Below are 24849 nucleotides of genomic sequence, written 5' to 3'. Positions count from 1 at the left end.
TACATGTTTGTTGGATCAGAAGTAGTGAAAAATGGAAACCTGGTAATATTTGAATTTTTAGTGGGAATACTTCTAAAAGCTTTTCCATCTCACAAATGCTGGAATTTGGTCTCAAGCAAATTGTTTTTATCATGGTAAGGAAAAATTTATTTCTTCCTATTCTATTGTTCTATCAGTCATGTACTAAATTTTTATAAAAAAACCCCTAGGGAGACAAGACCATGGCCCAACAGAAAAAGTACAGGCTCTGCAATCAGAAGACCCCAAATCCCACCTCTACCCTTTATTATCTGTGTGACATTACTTCACCTTTCTGAGCCTCTCCTTTCTCATGTATAAAATGAGGGGGCTGGACTACTTGGCATCTGAAGTCTCTCCTAACTCTAGGTCTATGCACATCTGACATAAATCCTGTTTGGTCATGATGAATTTTTAAATACACCATTGATAGTATTGTTAGTACTTTGGTATTTTTATACCTGTATTCATTACAGAAAGTGGCCTGTAATTTGTTTTCATACTGTCCAAGGTTTAGAACACAAGATTAGCCGTACCATAGCAATTTTATAGGATCATCTACCAGGTCACAAAGGGGGTATATGAACTGTACCAGTAGAGGGAATGCCCACACTGACAAAACTGGGAATACCTCTAGTACTGAGCTGTTGTCCTTTGGGGGGAGGGGTCTACTCCTGTAATTTCACCTGTGTGGAAATTCTCTCCACCAAGGCAGATCTGCAACTCATTTCTAACTTAGTCTTAGAGGCGCTTATGGCAACTAAAAGAGAACTTAGGTGGCATGTGTGAGGTCACACAACTAGTGTGTGAGTGTGTGTGTATGTGCGCACACGTGCACGCCTGTGCGTGTGCAGGCATATACCAGAGAAAGAATCTGAACCCATATTTTCCTGACTCCCCAGACAGTAGACCATGTTGCCTTTTCAAGGGTTCATTTTATAATCCTGACAAGGACCAACAATCTATTTTATCAACAGAAAAGATTTTGTGCCATCTATCTTTATATTTATGAATAATCAGAGTACTAACAGTTATTTCTTCTTTTGAGGTATAAAAACTCACCTAGCGAACTGTATAGGAGAATGGTAGAATCTACAAAGAAATGATACCACTTCTCACAGTAATAAGCTCTATACTATCAGATGTCATCAGAAAATATTACCTTATCCTTGGACAAAGCCATGGTACATCTAGTCCATGAAGTTCTGGTCAATGCACTTCAGTGTAGAAATAAACACAGCTAGAGCAGGCCCAGAAAAGAACAACTGAAATGATAATCAAGGGAATGCAGAAACTGACATATGGGGAAAGACTAAAAAAATTAGGAAAACTATTTCGGTGTGGAAAAACAAAACCTGAGAGGCAATATGGTCAAAGTTTATAATCCCACAAAGGGCAGGCAATGTGAAATATGAGGACTAGTATACTTCTAGTGGCCAACCTTTAACATTTAAAGAAAAAAAATTTTTTAGGACAAATAAAAAGTACTATTTCTTCCTTTACTCAAAAGGAACAACTTAAGACTTAAAATCTCAAATAGCGGCACAAGCTGAAAACTTAAGTGAGGTCAAAAAGAGTTTAAATAAATTCAAAGATAACTAATTGGTAATAGATGTTAATAGAAACTAAGATGTTTTAAAACACATTCCAAACCTTCTTTGGCCCACTGACATCTTGAATTCATTATGTCCAAAGTTAAACTCCACTACCCCTCAAAACTGTCTCTTCTAAGTCTTCAATTTTTTGATGTGGCACCACCACTCTTCTCTAATCACCAAGGCTCAAGACCCAAGTTATCTCTGACCCTTCCTCATCTCTCACCCACTCACATATAACAGGTAAGTTGCCAGGTGTGACTGCTTCTACTTCCATACTATCTTCTTTACAAATCAGGTCTTCTTCACTCCGATTAGCAACTACCTCATTAGTTTCCTCTTTCCTAATAGCCTCCTAACTGGTCTCCTTACCACTATTCTGCTCCTTTCTAATCCATTCTTCACACAGATGCTAAAATAATTTTGATAGGGTACATATCTGACTATATCATTTGTCCATCCAGAATCTTTCACTGTCTCCCTAATGGCAAAGGGATAAAATACCAGCTCCCCAGAATGACATTTAAGACTCTCCACAATTTAACCTTAGTTTCCCTTTCAAGACTTTTTTCATATTACTCCCTTTCCTGAGAATCAACATTCCAACCAAACCACAGTGCTAAGTGTCACCCAATCTTGACCTCCAGCTCCCATCTCTGTACACTGATACAAATCATTCCCTATGTACTCCTATCTAAACTCAATATATTAAAAATATTCTCTTCCTTCCAGGCTGTTTAAATGTCAACTCTTTCATAAAATTTTCACTGACTTCTACCCCCTTCTCTCAATATCCTCAAGTGAATGAGTTCTCTAACTCATCAAATTTTCACACAGCACTCTGGTTTCTCCTTTGCTTCTACCATAACATTAGGTATACACACTGTATACACACTGTATTTCTTTCACTGCCTTCCATGCTGTCTCCTACAGATTGTAAGTTACTTTGGGGTAAGGACTATGTTCATTGTTCTTTATAGCATATCTTCATATGTTCATTGTATCCCTGGCACCTAACAGAGTACCTTGTACATGGTAGACATTTACAGATCTGTTGAACTGAACCTAACAAAACTTTGCTTTCTGATAGATCCCTTGGTACTATTGTCAAGAGACAGAATACAAGAATGGAAGGACCACAAGTTAAACTCAGGCATTAACATTCTTAGTAATCACTTGCCATATTCCTTTTCTCCTGAATTAAAATACTTTCTCAGAAGTGTTTCAAAAATCCCTGCACTTCTACTAGGATGTTTTCCCTTTACTTAGACTCAGGATTAAATTAGACCATCTTCTATTACACATTCAGTCATGATAATTTTAATTATTCATTTCTTAACCTGAGTAATGCTTGCTAATTTAAGTCATCTAAAATGATTTTATTTGATGGAATCTTCTAGCTCTGTGAGCACTAAACGCCTCTCTGTGGGGCATTTCCACACAAAATAGTTTATATAGTATTCTATGCCTCAGGTAACTCTGTTAGAAACCAGATTATAATACATCTTCACTAGCCAGCATTTAGCCACAGCAGCCTTTGCTATATCCAATCTATTTTGAATAGCTAGACATGAATACTAAAATCAAATTTGTTAACTAAAATTGAAACAAAGGCAAAACAAAAAAGTAAATTCTCAGAAAAACTAACATATTTTAGATTCTTTTAAAGAATGTCAAAGGCATAGAAAGATTGGAAGTACTTTCCACTGTTTAACTAGATACAATTCTCTTTCTTGGTTGCAATTTCCATAAAGTATACCAAGAAATGTCAAAACACTGCAAGAAATGTTTTTATTTTTCTTTCTAGAGAGGAATGACCAAAGACTCACAAATACACAAACTTCAGTATGACCCACTGAAGGGTATATAACAGTTTTACTTCTGTTCAGGGTGGGCCACCTACATTGGGACAATTTAATCATATATATTTATCTCCTCTTCAATATAATAATCTCTAGGAACCCTAAAACCATGTGATATAGCTGTTCTTGGAATTAACTTTGGGCCTTCCCATAGCCATGCCATGAATCCATTCAAGGGAGTGACAGACCCAAAAAAAGGTAGGTAGAATATTAATATACTTATCCAGGGCTTTAAAGACAAGAAATAATCATCACTACTCACTGGTTGTCCTTGAAGTGTGGAAGTGGATTACAGAATCTTTTTACCTGCTCCCAAAACTCAGTAATTTTGTCTTATTCACCCTCCCATACTTAATACAACTCCCTCCTTCCTCATCCTTTGTCCCTTTCCCATTCTGGACTGAGGTTTTTGTGCACATCTTAACCCCCCTACTAGGCTAAACTCCTTGATGTAGGGGCTATCTCTATTACTTCCCCAGTATCAGCAGAGAAACTTGGCACAAAATAGTCTGCAAGATGTTACCAAAAACCTACAGTCTCAAAAACAGAGATATATTATGATCTAAGTTAGGGAACAGAAGTATGGTATGGTGGAAAGAATACTTGCTTCTGGGTCAGACAACATGAAATTGAGCTGTGTGACACTGCCCACTTATACTCTGGTGAGTCTGTTTCCTCATCTACATTAGGTTGCTTTAAATAACTATATAAGTGCCACAGTTTGGGTATTGACACCTAGAACCTTTTACCCATATGCCTGTAATTCTACAGTTTCTTAATAATAACAATATCTAATATATATATATATAGCACTTACTATGTGCCAGGCACTGTGCTAAGTAATTGTTTTAAAAATTATTATCTCATTTGATCCTCATAACCACCCTGGGAGATGGGGGTTCTCCTTATTCCCATTTTACAGATGAGGAAGCTAAGGCAAAACAGAGGTTAAGTGCCTTGGGTCACACAGTTAGTGTCTAAGTCTGGATTTGAACTCAAGTCTTCCTGACTCCAGGCCCAGTGCTTTATGCACTGCCCTACCTAGCTGCCCCTAGCAATTACTCTGTTAATTGCTTACAGATAAAATCCAAAGCAACACATTCTCTCAACAAAACTTTCAACCAGCAAAATAAGCAAAGGATTATTAAGCATACTAATTAAACCAATCAACAAATAAATAGCCTTCTTCCACTAGTCCCTTTATTTCCCTGCAACTTCTATGGCTACCAAGTCTAGAGTAAAACAAAACAACTGAACTTAATCCCCCCAAATTAATATGACTGTGTTAGGGGGAAAAAAAGTTACTCACTAACTGTTTGACTTTCAGAGTTTGTGGAGTACTGGCTGGTTGTGAAAGGAAGGAGCCAGGTTGTGTAAGTTTGATATGAATAGGAGGCCCGACGGCAGGCTTTACAGACGCAGATGTGGCTACTCCAGAATTCACTACTGGCTTTGAAGGTGGAAGAGAAACAGATGGCCCTGCAACTTCTCCAGAAGTCACAGTAGGTTTCGTTGGTGGAAGTGACAGCGTTACTGCTGCCCCAGGAATGAGGGGTTTTTCAGGCTGGAGTGAAACAGTTGCTACTGTAGTAGTACCACAAGTCATGAGAGGCTTTGCCGGTTGAAGGAAGACAGTTCCAGCTGTTACTCCCACTGGACTGGTGGTTGAACTTACAGAATGGAGCGTGACAGCTTTGCTAGTCACACCCCCTGGAACAGAAACTGGATTTGCAGGGTGGACAGCAACAGCACCGACGGTGGGTCCTCCAGCTCCAGTAATGGGGCTTCCAGAGCTTAGGGCTACAACTCCAACACTTCCAGGACCAACCAGTGGACTCACAGTCTGAATGGAAACAGTGCCCACTGTTGGTGCTGCAGAAACAAGGAGGGGCTTTTCTGTGTGGATCGAAGAAATAGCTGTGGTCACGACAGGAGAAGGATGAGTGACAGTGGCACACGTGACGACCTGGGGAGGACTTTGCTGAACACACTGCTCAATGAAGCTCTGGGAGTTGGGCATTAGCTGTCGTAAGGCAGTCACACTCTTCTAGAAATGGAAAAATTCAATTCTGATCACTAGGAACCAAACAATCAAGCAATTAAAAAAAACAAATAATATTCATGAACTATATTTGCCATACAAACTCCTGTTTTCCCACATCTCTGAAAATCCTAAATGTTTGCTTTTTAAAAAAAAATCTCATCAGTAAAGCAAAAATAATACTAGCATTTATATAGCACTTAATATGTGCTAGCCATTGTCTAAAGCACTTTACAATCATTATTTCATCTGATCCTTACAATATCCCTGGGAAGTAGGTGCTATTATTATTCCCATTTTACATGATGAAGAAATTGAGGTAGAGAGATGTTAAGTGACTTATCCATGGATACACTGATAATAACTGTCTGAAGACCAATCTGATCTCAAGTCTTCCTGCTCCAGGCCCAGTGCTCTATCCACTGTGCCACCTAACTACCTCACAAAACCTATCATGTATGCAACCTTACCAAACAAATATTACAGACAAAATGATTTCCTACCATCAAATTTAGTCCCTTATTCAACAGTGGCATGTTAATTAAAAACACTATGTCAACCTTTAACATGGAAGTCTTTCTAAGAACTGTGAGGAAATTAGTGCTTCTAAAAAACATAACAAACCTGTTTCAACATACGCAAACATTTATATATATACTTTGAACCAAAGTTAAAATATACAATACTCATCTAAATTCCCCAAAACTTTAAGAACCACTGATATACACAAACCAGAGCTATATTGGGGCTGAAAAAAAAAACTATTATCGTTATTTGTGAATTTTAAAATTGAGTTCTAGGAAATGAAACGAAAATAGAGAAAGAAATGCAAAGAAAGCCAGATGATCATTACCAAATAGTTTGACCTTCTTTTTGGAAAGTAAAGGCTGAAATTAAGTCTTTTTGGATGCTGCATTAAAAGCTAAAACTGATTATCTGTTGCATAGAATGGCTCCCTGGAAAAGGAGGATGGATACCAGGAAAAATTTTGATATTAAAAAAGATATAAAATTTTTTTTATAAAAGCTGATCGGAACAAGAAATGAATTTTTCTTGCCAAAAGAGTAGTTTAAAAATATTTCTAGGTTATACCACTAGAGAATATTTTCATTCTTCCACTGTAGGAATGAAGTATTGCTGACTTCTTTCTTCACTCTAAATGAAGACTAAGCAATCTTACTTGACTTAGATGAAGTCAAAAAAGACAAAAGTAAGGAAAATGTCCTCAATTCTGCCAAATGTGCTTTGCTAGAAGGTTGAGAGATGATGCTGGAGAAAATGAAAGGGATAAAAAGAATTTCCTTTTTAAGTCAACAAGATCCCTAAAACTCAAATCACTTAAAACATTCATTCAAAAATAGTAACACTAAGTGAAATAAGAAAAGCCAAGCTGCATATCATGAAGCCAGTTTTTCAAGTAAGTGTCTCTATGAAATTAGAGATTTTAAAAATTTCACTTCTTCCACTAAGCAAAAAAAAGTACAAGGAAAGCTGAATAATCCTAAACATTATCAAATAGCTCTCAAGATCTTCAATAAATGCAGTAATTTAGCAAAGTCCCCTAGAAATTGATTATAACAGTAACACTTTTAAAGTGGTGTTATAAAAATGCAAGATAAAAAAAAAACACCACCCTAGCCTAAATAAAATGAAAAGAAAAATAGGGATTTTGTCCAGAATTTCAAAAAGGTTTAAAAAAAAAAAACCAGAACATTTTAAACTGCATGAAAATTATAAATATTTAAAAAATAAAGTTTGACTACAAATAGTCAAAGACAAAATGGAAAACCCTTAAACTGATCGCTTAGATAATGACCTACACATATAAAACTTTATTCCATTAGATCCATTATTCTGGATCACACAGCTCAATTATTAGAATAATCAACTTTTTCCTTCTCATAGAGTGAAAACACAGAGGTAGATAGGGATAATTTTTCATTAGTCAGAAGTGGTAACATTTGCTAACTTGCTTCATGTCTATGCTATTCTTTGGGACTATTCATAATACTCACCCAGAGAAAACATCAAGACATATTTACACTGCTGTCACTTAAAATCTGAATTCCACAGTCCCACAGTAATCCAGGCATGATATACTATTTTACTAATGTTAGAGGCAGCTAAGTGGTACAGCCTGGACCTGAAGTCAGAAAGACATAAATTCAAATCCAGTCTCAGATCCTTAATCTCTTTTCCCCCAGTTTCCTCAAATTTTAAGTGGGGATAATCAATTGTGAGAATCAAATGAGATTATATTTGTAAAGCGTTTGGCAAAATGCTTGGCACACAGTAGGTGCTGTTCAAATGCTTATTCCCTCCCTTTCCCTTCTCTCCACTTACTTAGCTAATCAAAAGTTCAGACTAACCGCTTAGGAGTAAACAGCCATAGGGCAGGGCAAATATACTGTATTTATAGTTAGTCAGAAGATGTGGGATTCAACGCCAGCTCTGATACTTAAATTTCTCTCATTTATAAAATGGGAGCTCTGTACTAAATCATATATCATATATCTAGAGTTGGGGAGATCTCAGGAAAACCTTTATTTAATCTTTCAAACGCTAGGTTCTGTGATCCCCAAACCTTGAAATGCATTCAAACAGACTTCCATGAAAGGATGTGAACTGAAAAGGCAAAGGTTGAATAACCAATTAATCTGGGACATTCTAGAAGGAATTCTTTAATCAAGAGCAAAGTTGGACTAAATAACCTCCAAAGTAATGGACAACCCCATGGCCTATATCATAGACATATATCAACCATTCATATTCCTAACAGCAACAGTTCTACTACTACAAAATATCCTGAACTTTTCTAAATTAAACTATACTATTTCCTTTAGCACTCCTTCATAAGGTCTAATTCCTAACTTCTAATATGACCTTTGAAGCAAACATTTATTGAACTGTTTTGGACAAATGGTTTACAAGAAACATAAAAGAAACAGGGCCACTACTTCATAGTCACACCTTTGCAATCACAGAGCTCAATCACCTCCATTATTCATCTGCCTCCAAATAGATGGAAACAAAACAAAGTTTTTGGTTGTGTCCAAAAAATCCAATCCATCCTCAGAGCATGAAAAGTTGACAAGACTGGAGATACTTCAAATGAATAAACCTCATATCTCTGAAAGTAGTAAGAGTTCTAAAAAGAATCTAAGCCTTGGGAGAAGAGATGTAGAGGATATAAAGGTTACATTTAAAAAGATGAGATCAATTTGAATGTCTAAGTTCTGGAATGATTCCTAAACTATCTTTCAGTCACACTCTATCAAAGTATTGAATTGAAAGGAACCTCAGAACTCAACTTCCATCTTTCCAGACAAAGCAGTTACTTCTATCCAGTATATTAGACCTCCTCAATCTATACTGTATTGACGTCCGTAAGGACTTGACAGCGTCATACAATATATCGCACCACCAATTATAAACTTAGCCTTCCTACTATAAAATTTATTATTTTTCTGTGTTAATCTCTACAAAGTAAACTTAATTTAAAAAACCAACTAACTTCCAATTTCATATACAAAAAGGACAATACCTTTCACCAATTAAATACTTGATTTAGTAGGTAAAGAGTATATAGTTTTAAATTATGTCTACCAATCAGATGTTATTCTTCTAAACATTTCCCCCTAAGCATTAGAACAGAAGATCATCCAATAAGTGACAATCAATTTAACAAAGTTCTTTCATTCTTTACTGAAATCGAAACTGATGGTGTACAACTGTATTATGACTTCCTAAAACTGCAGGTCAAATAAAGAAAAAGAGGGAGTAAAATAAAAGGACCTGACGTTCATTCTCCCAAATTTACATGGTGGGAAGAGTTGCACCCAAAAGATTTATTTTAAAATCCGGTATTCAGAATCTGCAAAAAAATTTCCCAGTAAAAAAACAAAACAAAACAAAAAAACCATTCTGGATGATGGTTAGCTTCTCATGCTAATTCCCCCAAAATCACTTTAACCCATGACATATCTGAAGTATACTCCCAAATTAGCAGTACTACAGAGGAGCAGTTAGGTGGTGCAGTAGATAGAGCACTGGCTCTGTAGTCAGGAAGACCTGAGCTCAAATCTGATTTCAGACACTTGCTAGATTTATGATCTTGGGCAAGTCACTTAACCCCAACTGCCTCCAAAAAAAACAAACCACAAACCAACAACCCAGAACTGCAGAATCAAACCACCACATGCAGTTCTAAATTAGGACCTGTGACTTCACAGTCACAAAGAGCTGACTAGAGCAACCAAGAGGTTAAGTGACTTGCCAGGGTCAAACAGTCACTATGTGTCTGAGGTAGTATTGGAATACAAATTCTCTTGATTTTCAGGTTGGCTCTACATACACTACCACACTATATTACCTCTCAACACATGTTCAGACAGCAGATATAAGATGTTAGGTTATAACCCCCAGTTCCTCTCCATGTTGAGATTAGGGATTCCCTCTTCTCTCCTTTCCCCATCTGCCAAGCTAGACAGAATGAGGACTCCTCCAGCTCCAGTGCAATGGTTTTGGCTCCTGTCTCCTTGGCAGAGGGATGAAAGAATAAGGACAATAGGAAAATTGGGAACTATAGAAGGCAGGAAACTCCTGACAAATCCAAGGGATGCTTCTAGAGCTAGATGACTGATAACTCCCTCTTCTTTACCTTCCCATTTTTTGCTTCAAGAATTCCAGGAATTAGACGTGGAACTAAGATGGCAGAGAAAAGACAAGGACTCGCCTAAGCTCTCCCCCAAACCCCTCCAAATACTTCTAGAGAGGCAGAACCCACAGAAGGACAGAACAAAATAATTTTCCAGCCCAAGTCAACTTATGAGGTTAGCAGGAAAGGTCTTTTGCACCAGGATGAAAGAATTTCTTGCTAACAGAGAGGGAAACGTGCAGGAATTCAACTCTTTAATCTATAATATATCCAGTGATTCACTGCTATCACTCTTTCACCTTCCTCCTTTTAAACTTTGAGACCTAAATAAGACTTTGAAAAGAAAGGAATGGAGGACAACTTATCTACATTTCAGAAGAAAACCAGTATCTGGGAGGTATTTCAAAGAAATTAGCCAACAAGGGCAATTCAGGAGAACTGTCCAGCGTGAACCAAAGTAGACTAGAAAGTGACCTGAAAGTCATACATCACATCTTCCCATCCTCCAACACAAATGACAGCCATACCACTGCAGAACCTATCTTGAGTCAGTCCTAAGGATAGATAAGAAGCAAGGTTAGGAGCAAACAAATCAGTGAGCCAGGAAAATGACCGGAGTGGTGACTGAGGGCAAAAGCATATGGGAGAGGACTGTCTCTAAATCTACAAATCATTCTGAAAGATGTTCCTATGCAAGTGACAAATTCGAGTATGTCTATACTGAACAAAAGTTTAAAAAAATTTTAAATGTAAGAACCACAGGAAAGGAAAAAGGTCTGACTAAAATAGGTTAGATCACTACTCAAATACATAAAGGCAAATTATTTTCCAATTTAACAAGTTAAAAAGCAAGGAGAACTTCATGCTCTATTCTTCAAATTCCATTTCATAATGTTCTCCCTCATAGCTTTATTACTGCCTTCTTCTAAATAAATTTCTAAATAAATAATCATAATCTTATTCACATTAAAAATATTTTTTTATCATATCATTGCCTCCTTTCTCAATCCACCCTTCCCCTCCCCCACCCCACCCCCCACCCCGAAAACCTTACCTTTAGAAAAGGGACAAGATGCGGTTGAGGTGAGGACTTGAGTTCAATGTACAGTTTTTTGGTAAATTCCTCTGGTTCAATTTTTGCATCCTGAGAAAAATAAAATGCTTTGTTAATTAAAAAAAATAATTTAAGAAATGCCTATCTATCTATCTATCTACACACACACACACACATATATATACATATATACATATACACACACACATATTCTACATTTATCTAGACACAGATACTTTTCAATTGTAGAAACTTTCAATAACCTAAAACAAAGTCTCAATTGTAAGCAACAATTATGGGTAAGTAGACACTGCCATTTTACAGCAATATAAATAATTCAGTCCTAATGAGTTAGGTATACAGAATGATAGAATACTAAAATTAATTATCTCCCTAGCATGAGAAACAATTTTATAAACTTATCATTTAAAAGGCAAAAAAAAAAGGGGGGGGGCCCAGAAGTCTTAAAATGGGGGTGGGGAAAAGAAGACTATTAAAAGAAAAAACAAAAATAAAAACAAATACAGTTTGTATTGGTCAGGCTACATTATCTTTTCAGAATGCTATTTCAGATCAGACTAACATTCTGAGAAACACACACTGTATTTAAAAGAACATACAAACTCAGAAAAAATTCTTGAAAATCACATCTGTTTACCAAGCCACATAAATCCTTTGTGTTTATGCAAAAATAAAATCAATTCAAACATTTATTAACTGCCTACTATGTGCAAAGCATTATGCTAGGCCCTGGGCACACAAGACAAAAACAGCTTGGTCCTTGCATTTAAGTTGACATTCTACTAAGGAAATGTACACATAAGTAAAAACAAGGTGTCAAGAAGGATGAAGATTTGTAACTGGAGAATATTACAAAAGGTGCACCTAACATAAGTCCTGAAGGAATCTAGAAACCCTAAGGGGGAAAGAAGAGCATCCAAACATGGAGTACATAAAGACTAACTGCAGGAAGGTATATCGGGCAGGTCTAGTTTAGGGAACCTGCTAGTATGTGGGTTTTGCTGACTACAAAAAGAATAACAATATGCAATAAATAAATGTTAGGTGGGGACCAAATTGTGGTGGACTTCAAATGTCATCAACTCTGACTTCCTTTCTATACTCTTCCCTCTTAAGGAAAAATTTCCCACTTAAAAGCAAATTCCACAAACCATTTAGCACCTATATACATATATTTCAATACCCCCAAATATTTCAATATTTGCTTCCCAGAAACACCTGGCCGTGTAACCTTGAGCAAGTTACTTAACCCCGATTGCTTAAAAAAAAAAGCATTGTGTTAATAACACCCTAAAACTAGTCAAAATAGTAACAGTAAAGGGAAGGGCTGGTATTCTGTATCTCAAATGTCCTACTCTCCTACTCCAATGCCTTATTATGATATAAATAGGATCCTGTGTTCTTAAAGATAGAGCACAAGGTCCCAAATTAAGCTGGAAAGACTTGGAAAAGAAAGAAGGTCAGAAAGGCAAACTCTGTAGCCACCATCTGAGAATCAGCCTAGCTGATGTGAAGTAGATCATCACCAAAATGTTGGCCACAAGGGGATCAGCTTTTTTTGTCACAGGGACTTCTAAAGACTATCGACTAACATCTGGAAGAGTTGTCATCTATAGGGGTGGAAGGAGTAGCCAAAGCAATCTAAAGATGAACATAGCAGCAAAGCCTATGCAAGAATAGCCCAGAAGATTCTCAGTGCTCAGACCCAGAAGGCAGTCAGGAAAAAAAGAGAGAACAAAGGAAAAGAAAGGCTTCCTTCCTTATATGTTTTTCTGCAAATCTAGAATGGACTAGTTAGACCTCTGATCTTGTAAATGTTTTTTTGTGATTTGTTATTGTTACTATACCAAAAGATTCCCTAGGTCTTAGTAAAATCATCTCCAATTAATCTTACCATATACAACATAACCCAATGCTGACATAACACTGGTCAAATCAAGTGTTTCCCAAACATAAAAATAGCATACAATGACACAATAAAAACTTGATAATAACAAAAAGAGCATCCAAAGCTACTAAACCTTTTGAAAAATTAAAACCTAACAATACCAACATACATTTATGTGTACTGGAACACATATGTACACATAAAAAGCAACAATGGTGGAGTAAAGGCCAGTCATGAAAGACTTGTATTCAGCTCTTATCTCTTACATTATTTGTGTGACCATAGGCAAGTTACTTAGTCCCTCAATGCTTCCAAATCAATTCTCTTAAGACTGTTGTGTTACAGATGATTTACATCAGGGAAAGGACCTTTCAGGCAGGTATGGACCCCACAACCAAACAATACTGATTCATTTATTAAGTACCTATTGTTTTCCAGTAACTGTGCTGGGTACTGAATTAGAATAAAAATTTACAAAACTAAAATGAAAAGTTTTGAAAGCAAAACACATAGATCTATACTGAAAATACCACTTGTAAACCAGAGGTGTTGAACTTGCAGAGAGGTCAGAAAAACTCTAACTGGACCCAAACTAGATTAAAATGTAATTAGGCAATGTGTAACAAAAATAAAAATACAATACAACATAGATAATGCTAATTGGTATTTCTGAAGTCAACCTGCAGGCCTACAAGAATCCTCTTCTATTTGATTTTGACACCATTGTTTAAAGCTACAGACCAGACTTTTTTTTTCTTTTTTGGGGGGGTGGGGGGGATGGAAGGGGGAAGAGCATGGCCTATATTTAGACCAATAGAGAGATGTCTTCCTCTAATTAAATGACATACAAACTAGTTGTACCTTGAGATTTCCTTTTAAAAGAAGATTACAATGCTTTAAGGACCCAAACTATACTTAAAAGTTCAGCTTATCAAGACAGTTTAACAAACAGAAGGCTTTAAATGATGGTTATACGGCTTCCTTTTTTCTGATACCTCTCCCATTGGTACCTGACATCATTTCTGTCATGCTAAGTTAGGCTGGCACTACTTGTTTTAGAGTTTTAGGGTTTTTAGAAATATCTTACTAAAGGCGCAGCTAGGTGGCGCAATGGATAAAAAGCACCAGTCCTAGAGACAAGAAGACCTAAACTCAAATCAGGTCTCTTAACGGGACACTTACTATCTAGCTACGTGACCCTGGGCAAGTCACTTAACCCTGACTGCCTCCCCCCAAAAAGAAATAACTTACCAAAAGATTTTCCACAAGCTTCTTCACATTCTGCCCCATTTCTGGGGACTGAGATCCACCACATGCTAATTTTATCAACATTGCAAGAAAGTTTTTGCATTTTGTTACATTCTCTAGCATTTCCTAGTTATGAAAAAAAAGCATAAATACTGCAATGAGTATCAGGCATTCAACTTTAGAGAAATGATGACAGAATTCAAGGAAAACCATTTCAAGAATCACAAAGTAAAGTATTACCACAGAGATACCAGTCTGTATAGCTGCTGGGGTCTCAACTTTCGGGGTGCTCTCTTGTGAGGGGGCTGCTGGTGTTCTGATGACTGAAGGCTTCATAGGAGTTACAGTATTCGATGGTTTTACTGGGGTAACTGCGACAACACTGGTTGGTGCAGCCACAGACTGAAAAGAAAAAAAGCTTGTTATATTTTGACAGCAGTAATACTCTCCTATGATGATGAGGAATGGTATCTCTCTCCACCCTTAACTGCCACTAGACTACTACCACCACTACCAAAAAATATAGCTTGATAAGGAAAATAAAGTAGCATTTTTTTCATAAGTATAAAAGCACACAGAGAGCGCACTGATTTATCTGCTATTTGGATTTCTAAATTAAGTACACAAAGGAATCACTTCAACCGTATCATTCACTTGATTTCATTTTGAAAAGTGTTTTCCCCCCCTTCAACTGAAATGAGACATGATTCTAGCACCATCTGCAGGACAAAGCAAATATATAAAAACACTGATGTCAGGTAGCATGTTGCTTTTTAAAAACCTATCAGAAAAGGGAAAACACTATTATTACATTCATAAGAACAAAAATATCAGATATAAAGGCTTATGTGCAGAAATGCAGTAAGTTGTAGCATATGGGGGGAAACAGGCATACAAAAACTAAATTTTAAAAATGTACCAGAATTTAAAATTTCTTACAATATGTTCCTCGTGGAGATTTCATTCCAAGACAATCAGAGGGTCAAATAAACCTCAATGGAAAAGTCAAAGGGGGTATGAGAGAAGATATGGGAGAGAGCAGATTGGAGGAGGGGATATACCGTGGAAACGCTATTTTGGGGAAGGGGGGAGGGGAAAAACAGGGAAAAAAAATTGTAACTCAAAATCTGGCAGAAATGAATGATGTAAACCAGAAGCTAATAAAGCATTTGAAAATAAATAAATAAACCTCAATGTACAAGTTGAAAGTAAATTTATTCAAATTTCTTGTTATCTGTAGCTACCTAAGAAAACTACAGTACAAACTATATACACACACCAATAAATGTTTGTGAGAAAGGAACCAATTTTTTGAAAGACTGCCACAAGTCCCCTAATATATGCCCTTGTCTTATAGCTCTCTCTCTTTTTATATAAGGGGTTCTTCATTAATTTGGCCCATTAACTTGTTTTATTTTTTAAATATTCTGATAACTGTATTTTGATATAATTGGTTTACTTTTTAATCCTGTGTATTTTATTTCGTGCATTTAATTTTTTTTTCCATAGGTTTCACAAAACTATGAAAGGAGTCTATGACATAATAAAAGGTTAAGAATCCCTAACACAGGGAGACTTGTAATTATCTAGACATCAATTTGATCTCTCTCACTGCTGAAAGAGTAACTAACATAATTTGCTAGAATGCCTCAATGTTGTCATACTTCTAGGGGTTTGAAAAAAAGGTAAAAGAAACCACTATCCTGGATGTTAACCTTATAAATAAGGAGAAAACAGTTGCTTGAGCAGAAATGATGCTAATGTTTTGATAGATGTGACTAATTTGATAGATGTGCTAATGTTTTGATAGATAGATAGATAGATAGATAGATAGATAGATAGATAGATAGATAGATAGATAGATAGATAGATAGATATAGAATATATATAGAGAGAAAGAGACAGAGAGACAGAGAGAGAGTTCACGTAAGAGAGAGAACACGAATCCATGGCCTTCTTGTCTCTGAATCCAGCCATCAGCTAAGCCGGCTGCCTTTCTAGTGTTCATAACAGAGGAAAGCAAACTTGGGCATAGTTGGATAACTAGCTAGATTTGGAGAGAACATAAGCAAAATGCTACAATGGGAAAGAACAGTGGCTCTATAATCAGAAAACATGGATTCAAAACCCCAAATTAATGCTTACTACTTGTGCCATCTTGGGCAAGTTATTTGAACCACTCTCCCCAGCTTAGATTCCCCATCTATAAAATGAAAAGTTGGACTAGATGGCTATGATCAATGATCACAAAGTTTAAAATTCTACAAGGAAAGGAGAGACTTAACTCAAGAATGAAATCCAAAAGACACAAAAGAAAACAATTCCAGGGGCCGCCAGGTGGCTCAGAGACTAAGAGCACTAGCTCCAGTGTCGGGATGACCTGGTCATCAAATCTGGGCTCAGATACTTAGCACCACACCCAAAAATAACTGGTCTTGTAACCCTGAGCAAGTTACTTAACCCCAATTGCTTAAAAAAAAAAAAATCCAATGAGAAATAAAGAGGAGGAGGGGGATCTAAAAAGACATATAGAGACATGGAGAACTTATCAACTAATTTAGATTTTTTTTTTTAAGGTAAGTACAGGAGACAGAAAGATGGGTAGGAAACTGGGGAGTCAATGTGAGAAGATGAAGCTGTGTGACCTTGGGCAAGTCACTTAACCCCAATTGCCTTGCCTTCCCCGCCCTCCAAAAAAAAAAAATCCAATGTGAGAAGATGGCACAGCCCTATAAGAATGTTTAGATACAATAATATAAACAGAAAGGATAAAAAGAGAAATTGAATACTGCATAATTAATTATCATAACTAAGCTTGGAAAAGGAGAAAAGATGGGAAAAAAATCAACTTCCTTCCCTTCTCTGCAGACATAAAAGATTATTGGTATGAAATATTTTCAGACATCCCTGATGTATTAGAAGGTTCTGTTAACTTAAATTTCTATGTTTCCTTTTTTTAATCCTATTACAAAGGAGGGCTGGTTGAGTAAGAGGAGGATGACTTCATCTATTCGAAAAATGAAGGTGGGGAGGCTAGGTGGTGCAGTGAATAGAGCCCCAGCCCTGGAGTCAGGAGGACCTGAGTTCAAATGCGGCCTCAGACACTTAACACAAAAACTAGCAGTGTGACCTTGGGCAAGTCACTTAACCCCAATTGCCCTCCCAAAAAAAGCAAAAAAAAGTTGACAAAAAAAACTTTGGGGTGGCCAGGTGGCACAGTAAGTAAGAGCTCTGGCCTGGGAGTCGGTTCCTGCCTAAGGTACTTAACAACCACACAAAATAACTGGCATGTAACTGTGATGGGAATGTAAATTTTTAAGATCTTCCCTGCCCCTAGGCTTAAGTGCACCTGGAGCCTGTGGTGAGAGGCTTGTTTCTCAGGAGATACTTTGTGATTGGCCAGTGGGTCAAGAAGGTTGTTACCTTCTCTGAGCCAGGAGAAGGCTATAGAAGCCCTGATTTGAGGCTTTGTTTTGGGGCTCACTTTGAGAAGTGTTGTATGATTTGACCAGATGAGACTCTGGGCAGCCGTTGAGCCCCCCGGCTTTGAAAACTCAGATGCTGATGCTTCCCTCTCTGGTAACTGGAATTAGATATGGATGTATGTAATGGTTGGACAGTTTGGAAGCCTGTCTGTTGAAATGTTCTTGTAACTTATGCTTGTAACCTCTGTATATTCTGAAGTTCATGGTGCTGACCTTTTCCCCCTGAACTAGGTAATGATAGTATGTTTGATTGATTAAAGTAAGCTTGTCAACCCATTTTGAGTTGCTTTCCTTTAGAAAAGCAGATCCAAGAACCTGTGTTGGCAGCCACCCTGGGGACCCTGGGGGTGCTTGCTGCTACAGTAATTTTGAGCAAGTTACTTAACCCCAATTGCTTTAAAAAAAAGAAAGAAAAAAAAAGAAAAATGAAGGTAAGCTACAAAAGGTATCATTAAATAAGATTTTTTAAAGTATCAGTAGCAAATAAGAAAAAATTTGAGTATTTAATTATGTGCCACACACTATGTTGAGTTCTTAGGATACAAATACAAAAACAAAAATAGTGTCTGCTTCAAGAAACTTAAATTCTAATGAGACATAGCACACAGGAAAGAGACACTTCAGTCAGGAAAGTTGCAGGGATGAGTGAGTGAGGTCATTAAGGAGTAGAATGACATACCTTATCCAGGAAGAAAATAGGATGTGCAATTATTAATTCAGGGGCAGAAAGAGAGACTGGGAATCTCAGGGAAGAAGGTCAGAGAATAGGGAATGCTGAAGCTCAAAATAGGATCAAGCTGGCAAAGAAGATTAAGGAGAATTTAGAAAAGAACCATTCTGAACTATAATGGAAAAAGAAGATGACAAAAGGGATAAGAATGCTATGTGGAGAAGGTGATAGAGTTCATGAAAGGAAGAAGACATCACTACTCAGTTCTTTCTTTGCTTCTGGTTTTTGTTTCTGCCAAGAATAATGTTTGGACTAGAAAAGTACAAATCAATAGTTAATAGAAGCTGAAATACAAGGTGAATAGGGAAAGATTAAGGTAACACCTAGCTATTCCTTGAGAAATTCAAGTCTCTTCTCAAACCATGGAGAACAAGAGATACAGCAGAAGTGTTTAATGTCTTGGATCCGTAGTTCTCTAAGGGTAGTTCAGGGACCCCTGCGGATCCTTGAGGCCTTTTTAGGGAGTAATGAGATCAAAACTGTATTCAAATAAGGTAAATATCAATAGATATAACCCACATAAACAAAAACTTTTTGGGAGCAAGGGAGAGCAGGGGGAGGAAGTGTCTTCCTGAAACCAAAAAAATTTGAAAACAGCTGCCCTAGACAAAGGCAGAGACAGTACACTTATCAAACCTATTGATAACACAATATAAAAAAAGTTCTACTACCCTGAAAGAAGAATCCAAAGGGATCTCCATGGGTGAGAGCACTGGGCTGGATCTCACAAGATAAAATAAGTCTAAAAAATATAGTCTTGAACCCAGGTTTCAAAAAATAAACAAACTACACAAATATAAGAGGAAAGACACAGCTAGAGAGTTTGAAAAAAAAATATGGAGGCTTCAGTGAACTATATCCTGAATAGGACAGTATTAAACACACACACACACACACACAGACACAGACACAGACACACACACACACAGACACACACACACACACACACACACACACACACATATCCCTCTCAAGCACCTTGAGGATGCCTTAAGAGAAACAAGCACACAGCACCCAGAATGAGGGAAATGATAACCCTGGCGGACTCTGCATCTGGAGACGTTCAATTCTAGACTACTCATTTTACCAAGGATATTAGCTGGCAAGCATCACGAAGAGGGGAAGCAGCACAGGAAAGGGTGAGCCTTGACATAATGCTATATGTACCTCTATTAAAGGAAATTAGAGATAGTTAGTCTCATAACAGCAACTGTAAGTAAATGAAATGTCACCAGGAAAGGGATTGGACTTCTGCTTTGCGAGTTCATCATTTTTCCTTTGTACCCTCAGTCCCTAACTCAGGACCTTGAACATAGCAGCCACTTAAAAAATCTTTGTCAATATGAACTCAGAAGGTACAAAGAGTAGCAACAGGTAATACATGGAGAGGGAGCTTTCAGCTTGGTATAAGAAAAAAACATCTCTCCAGAAGTGAAGAATTCTTCAAATAAAGGCTAGATGACCAGGGATTTATTTTCAGATATGTATTGGATAAGATGGCCTCTAAGGTCCCTCCCAACTCCAGACTGTGCATCTGTGACTGAAATTTAATAAGTCCACTTCACTGTCTAAAAAATTCCTTCTTTCTGTGTAGCGACTACATATTAAGTCAAAATAACAGAAATCACAATGCCTTTAGCCTGATGATCATTTTATGAAAACATTCCCTTTATGTCAGGGTTCTTCCGCTTTTTCATTGCCCAAGACAACCCAATGAAACTCCAACCTAGTAGAGAAGAAACCAGAAGGCAAACCTCATGAAACTTGTGGCTCAGTAGAACCTATTACTGAGAGAGGGGGGAGCCTTAATGGCACTTCTTATTTCTCTATTAAGGCAAGATACAGTGGCAAGTTAGGCCTGCAGTGAAGAATATCTGAGTTCAAATCCAGTCTCACACTTACTAGGTGAGTGACCCTGGGCAAGTCACTTTAACCTATGTGCCTCAGTTTCCTCAACAGTAAAATGGAGACAAATAATAGCACCTCTCCAAGGTTGTTGCGAGGAATCAATGATATAATACTTGTAAAGCACTCAGCACAATAGCTGACACATATTAAGTATTTAATATAAACATTTATTTCCTCGTTTCCTTCCTCTATTGGCTGACTGCTTACAAAAGCTCAAGAAAGTACAATCTTCATACCACTTTCTACCTTGACTATACCATTAATTGTGAGTCCTCAACTCCCATCTCCTTCCAGCTACTAAACGCTTCCCCACAATGTTATAAGACTCTTATAACTTATAACTGGCCCACAGAAGATCTACTAAATCAGCCTTCTCTACAAGTCTCCCTATAGTCCAAGTCTGTTAACTTCTCACTTCAAATGCGCTCTGCCCAAGCTTCCATCCAATTACCTACAGAGATTGTGAAAAAAGAAGAGGATGGATTCACTTTGTGTATGCGGATGATAAAGGGGCTAGAATTTGAGATCTGGAGCCAGTAATGGGAAAGGAATGCAGAGAAACTTAGCAGCTAAAACTAAGTTTTAAAATGAGACTATTTTCTGAATCTGAAAAACACATGTAAATCCAAAAGTGACTACCCTATAATTAGAAATGTTTATTTTTCTTCTTTTTTTTCCCCCTACAAATTGAACCAATATGCTAAGGCATGCCATTAGAATATACCCATCACTAAAGAAGAACTCAAAATACAACAAATTATTTGGTTATTATCTAGTATAAATAGGTATTTTTCTTCCCAGCTCAAATGTCATCAACAACTACAGTAGAACAAGAAAACACTCCTGGAATTCCTTTAGGGATAAGGAAAGAATATTTTAAACTTCATTATAAAATGTTTTTTTTGCCTTTAAATTTACACACAAATCCTTGATGGCTTCCATATCCACTTCTAATTTTCCATCAAGAAATTTTTAAAAACCTAAAGTAGTGCTGATTTTCTCCACAAGGTGGACATGAGGACTTTTTCTTAACTTTGCTTTCTGAATTAAATACTAGAAGTGTCATATATTGTCCTATTTGGTCTCTGAAGTAGTTCATGTTAAAAGGGGTATCAATTGCACTTGGAAGGGTCACGTCCTATCACCAGCCATAGACATGACTTTATTTTCACTTGTTTTAGTAAAGAGAGATCTAGACATGACATTTAATTTTCTTCTCTCTCTTCTATACAAAGCACTGGTACAGTTATTAAAATAGGCACAGAATCATCTCAGTTTCCAACTATTCCCCTTGTTGTATCACTACTGTCAATACTACCAAGCTAATCCCTAGACACCAATAAGTAATATATTCCTAAATTAACCATCAGACAAATGGCTATGCTTGATATGAACTAGTACAAAAGTTTTCAAATTTAGGCCAACTAATTCTGTTAAAGTATTTCTATTCCTTTCTATCTAGATATGTACAAAGTTATCCTGCAAACTCTAACCTTGGGCTTTAACAACTGCTTCCAAATTCAGGTAGTTGGCTTGGGATTAAATTACTCATGCACTCAAATTCTAATCTACCACTCTTTACAAGTCTACTAAAATTTCCCATTTGATACTTGTGAAGAGGAAGTTGTAGTTACAACCATTGGGGCTAAGTGTTTTCCCCAACATATTTCACACTAATGATATTATCTGTGGCAATTATTTTACCTCAAAACCAGTTAGCCTTCTGAAATCAATGTAAAAATCTGCCACCAAACTACCATGAAATGAACTTTTTAAATGAGTGACTGGAGTCACTGCCTTGACGGGAGCCACTGCCACTTTCTTTTTTTTATTTTTATTTTTTGCTTTTTGGAGGGCAATTGGGATTAAGCGACTTGCCCAAAGTCACACGGCTAATAAGTGTGTCAAGTGTCTGAGGCCGGATTTGAACTCAGATCCTCCTCACTCCAAGGCTGGTGCTCTATTCACTGCTCTACCTAGCCTCCCCCACTGCCACTTTCTTAATGAACTCTTTCCAAAGAAAAGAATCACAAAAAGCAGTTAACTCTTAGGTTTTGCTTTAAACTTACCAAGTACCAGATTAATACACCAGGTTAATCTCTGCCAGATCCAAAGGTTATTCTAATTCTATCAACCAGAGCACAGTAAAAAGAATGGTGGATTCAGAAGCCCTGGGTCCTTCATACTTATATTAGCTGAATGACTGGGAAAATCACATTTCCTAGCCTTATTTTCCTCAGCATTATGTACTCTATACAACCTACTTCACATGTCCATCATTAAAAAAGCACTTTGTAGGGATGGCTAAGTGGTGTAGTGAATAGAGCACTGGCCCTGGAGTCAGGAGTACCTGAGTTCAAATTTGGTATCAGACACTTAACACAAAAACTAGTCGTGTGACCTTGGGCAAGTCACTTAACCCCAACTGCCCTATCTTCTCCCCTCCAAAAAAAAAAAGCATTTTGTAAATCTTAATGTGTGAGCTACTACTACTTTAGTTATTCTGGAAAGTCCTTCATTTATAATAATTAAGTTATATACTTGGCAAAAATCAAAGAACTGCCCCAAATATCTAGTTTATATAGAATGAGAGCCATCACTCACCTACTGCATCTTTGCCAAAGAGATGAAGAGTATAAAACGGAAAGTCAAGAGATAGTTAGAACCTACCTGTACTATGGAAGGTTTCTGGAAGGAAGTTACCACAGTACTTCCTAACTGTGCCACAGTTTTCACAGGGGCAGCAACTGCTTTGATGGGTGTCACTGCCCTGACTGGAGTCACTGCCTTGATGGGAGCCACTGCCACTTTCTTAATTAACTGTGTACTAGAGTTCTGGAAAGAAAATATAAAGAGATATAGGATTATTAGGATTTGGAAGAGTTCAGTAAGAGAACAAGCATTTAAGGATTTGCAAAGATCTGTGATCTTTAAAACCTGTGGGTCTCCCTCACCCAATGTCCTCCCTCTTTCCCACCACCGACCTCTGAAGTAGCCAGTCCTGCACCAGACCGTCTCTGCTCTAGTCAGGTTCCTTCCTCCCTGGCAGAGCACATTTATCCTGCCTCTCCTTCTCTGGAACCTCTCATTTATCTGAACTTTTCCTTATTGAAAGTTTCTTTCTAGGAAACTGATACCTACCTGTCTGTAACATTAAAAAATGTTTTAATTAGACCTTTTCTTTCTCGATAAGACAAATGGCCCTCTTAGTATACTAGGAGGTAATCCTGCTATGTGCAACCAATCCAGTCGTGCCCACTCCAAAATGGGGAAGAATAACAAAAGTCTGGCATAACCACCATGTATCAGGTCTAGATGAATGTTCTTCCTTGATCATTAGTTTCCTTCTTCTTGATATGATATCCTCTCACCAAAGCCTGGACTTCATCAGGGTCAAATTTCAGGCGTATTCTTGCCTCTCCAGTAACTGATCCTTTGCTTCTATTCCCCCCTCTCCCACTTTTAATATCTGCCCCACTAAATATGTCAGCTTGGGGCGGCCAGGTAGCACAGCAAGTAAGAGCACCGGCTCCAGTGTTGAGAAGACCTGGAGATCGAATCCCGGGCTCAGACACTTAGCACCCACCCAGAAACACCTGGCCGTGTAACCTTGAGCAAGTTACTTAACCCCAATTGCTTAGGGGCGGCCAGGTGGCTCAGCGAGTAAGCGCACCGGCTCCAGTGTTGGGACAACCTGGAGATCGAATCCCGGGCTCAGACACTCAGCACCACACCCAGAAATAACTGGCCGTGTAACCTTGAGCAAGTTACTTAACCCCGATTGCTTAAAAAAAAAAAAAATATGTCAGCTTAAGCACTTGCTCTTAGCTGAGGCCAAAAACACCTATAATAAGACAACATACATTTTTAGCATTGACTGGTTTTTACCTTCTAAGGAAATTTCTAAGTCCCAAAAAGGCCAGGGCAAAGGAATGGGACAAGACCTAAGTCTACCATCAGAAACTGTTTCATATATGGCTTTAAAATGACATCCAAAGAACAGAACCTGAGTGCTCTAGCTCAATGCTATTTTAAATTGTGGAAGTCACAAAAAAACCAAACATAGAAGTCCTCTCTATTTCTCATTTCTATTTGGGATAAAAATTCCCAATGTAAAATTTCTAATAAAAATATTAACAAGCTAAGGTGGAGGGCATAGGATTATAGATTTTTGAGCTGGAAGGGTCCTTACAAGCCATCTAATCCAACCTCCTCATTTACAGATGAAAAAACTAGGTCCTAAAGTGACTTATCTGAGGCCACACAGTGACTAGGTGACCATGGCTGAATGTGAGTCCAGGTCCTGATTCCAAAGTCAGTGCTCCTTCTACAATCCCACATA

At 37.5% G+C, this 24849-nt stretch overlaps 1 protein-coding gene and 1 long non-coding RNA gene across 2 annotated transcripts in view; both read right to left on the bottom strand.

Moving 5' to 3' along the window:
- Window positions 1-24849, bottom strand: part of LOC138170473 (uncharacterized) — a 191091-nt gene that overhangs the window by 116849 nt on the left and 49393 nt on the right. The gene's annotated exons all lie outside the window — the stretch shown is intronic.
- TAF4B (TATA-box binding protein associated factor 4b) overlaps window positions 1-24849 on the bottom strand; it is a 190722-nt gene that overhangs the window by 116849 nt on the left and 49024 nt on the right. Inside the window, exons 3-7 of the mRNA XM_069099834.1 lie at window positions 23178-23342; window positions 14625-14786; window positions 14388-14510; window positions 11228-11317; window positions 4785-5522 (exon numbers count right to left, since the gene is read on the bottom strand). Of these exons, the coding sequence (XP_068955935.1) occupies window positions 4785-5522; window positions 11228-11317; window positions 14388-14510; window positions 14625-14786; window positions 23178-23342 (1278 nt within the window). The remainder of the gene's footprint in view (window positions 1-4784; window positions 5523-11227; window positions 11318-14387; window positions 14511-14624; window positions 14787-23177; window positions 23343-24849) is intronic.

Source organism: Petaurus breviceps, unplaced genomic scaffold (assembly GCF_028583685.1).
Source record: "Petaurus breviceps papuanus isolate PSGF00001 unplaced genomic scaffold, PetGlider_PUasm1.0 38, whole genome shotgun sequence".
Taxonomy (NCBI): Eukaryota; Metazoa; Chordata; class Mammalia; order Diprotodontia; family Petauridae; genus Petaurus; species Petaurus breviceps.
This window is presented reverse-complemented; position numbering and strand designations above follow the sequence as displayed.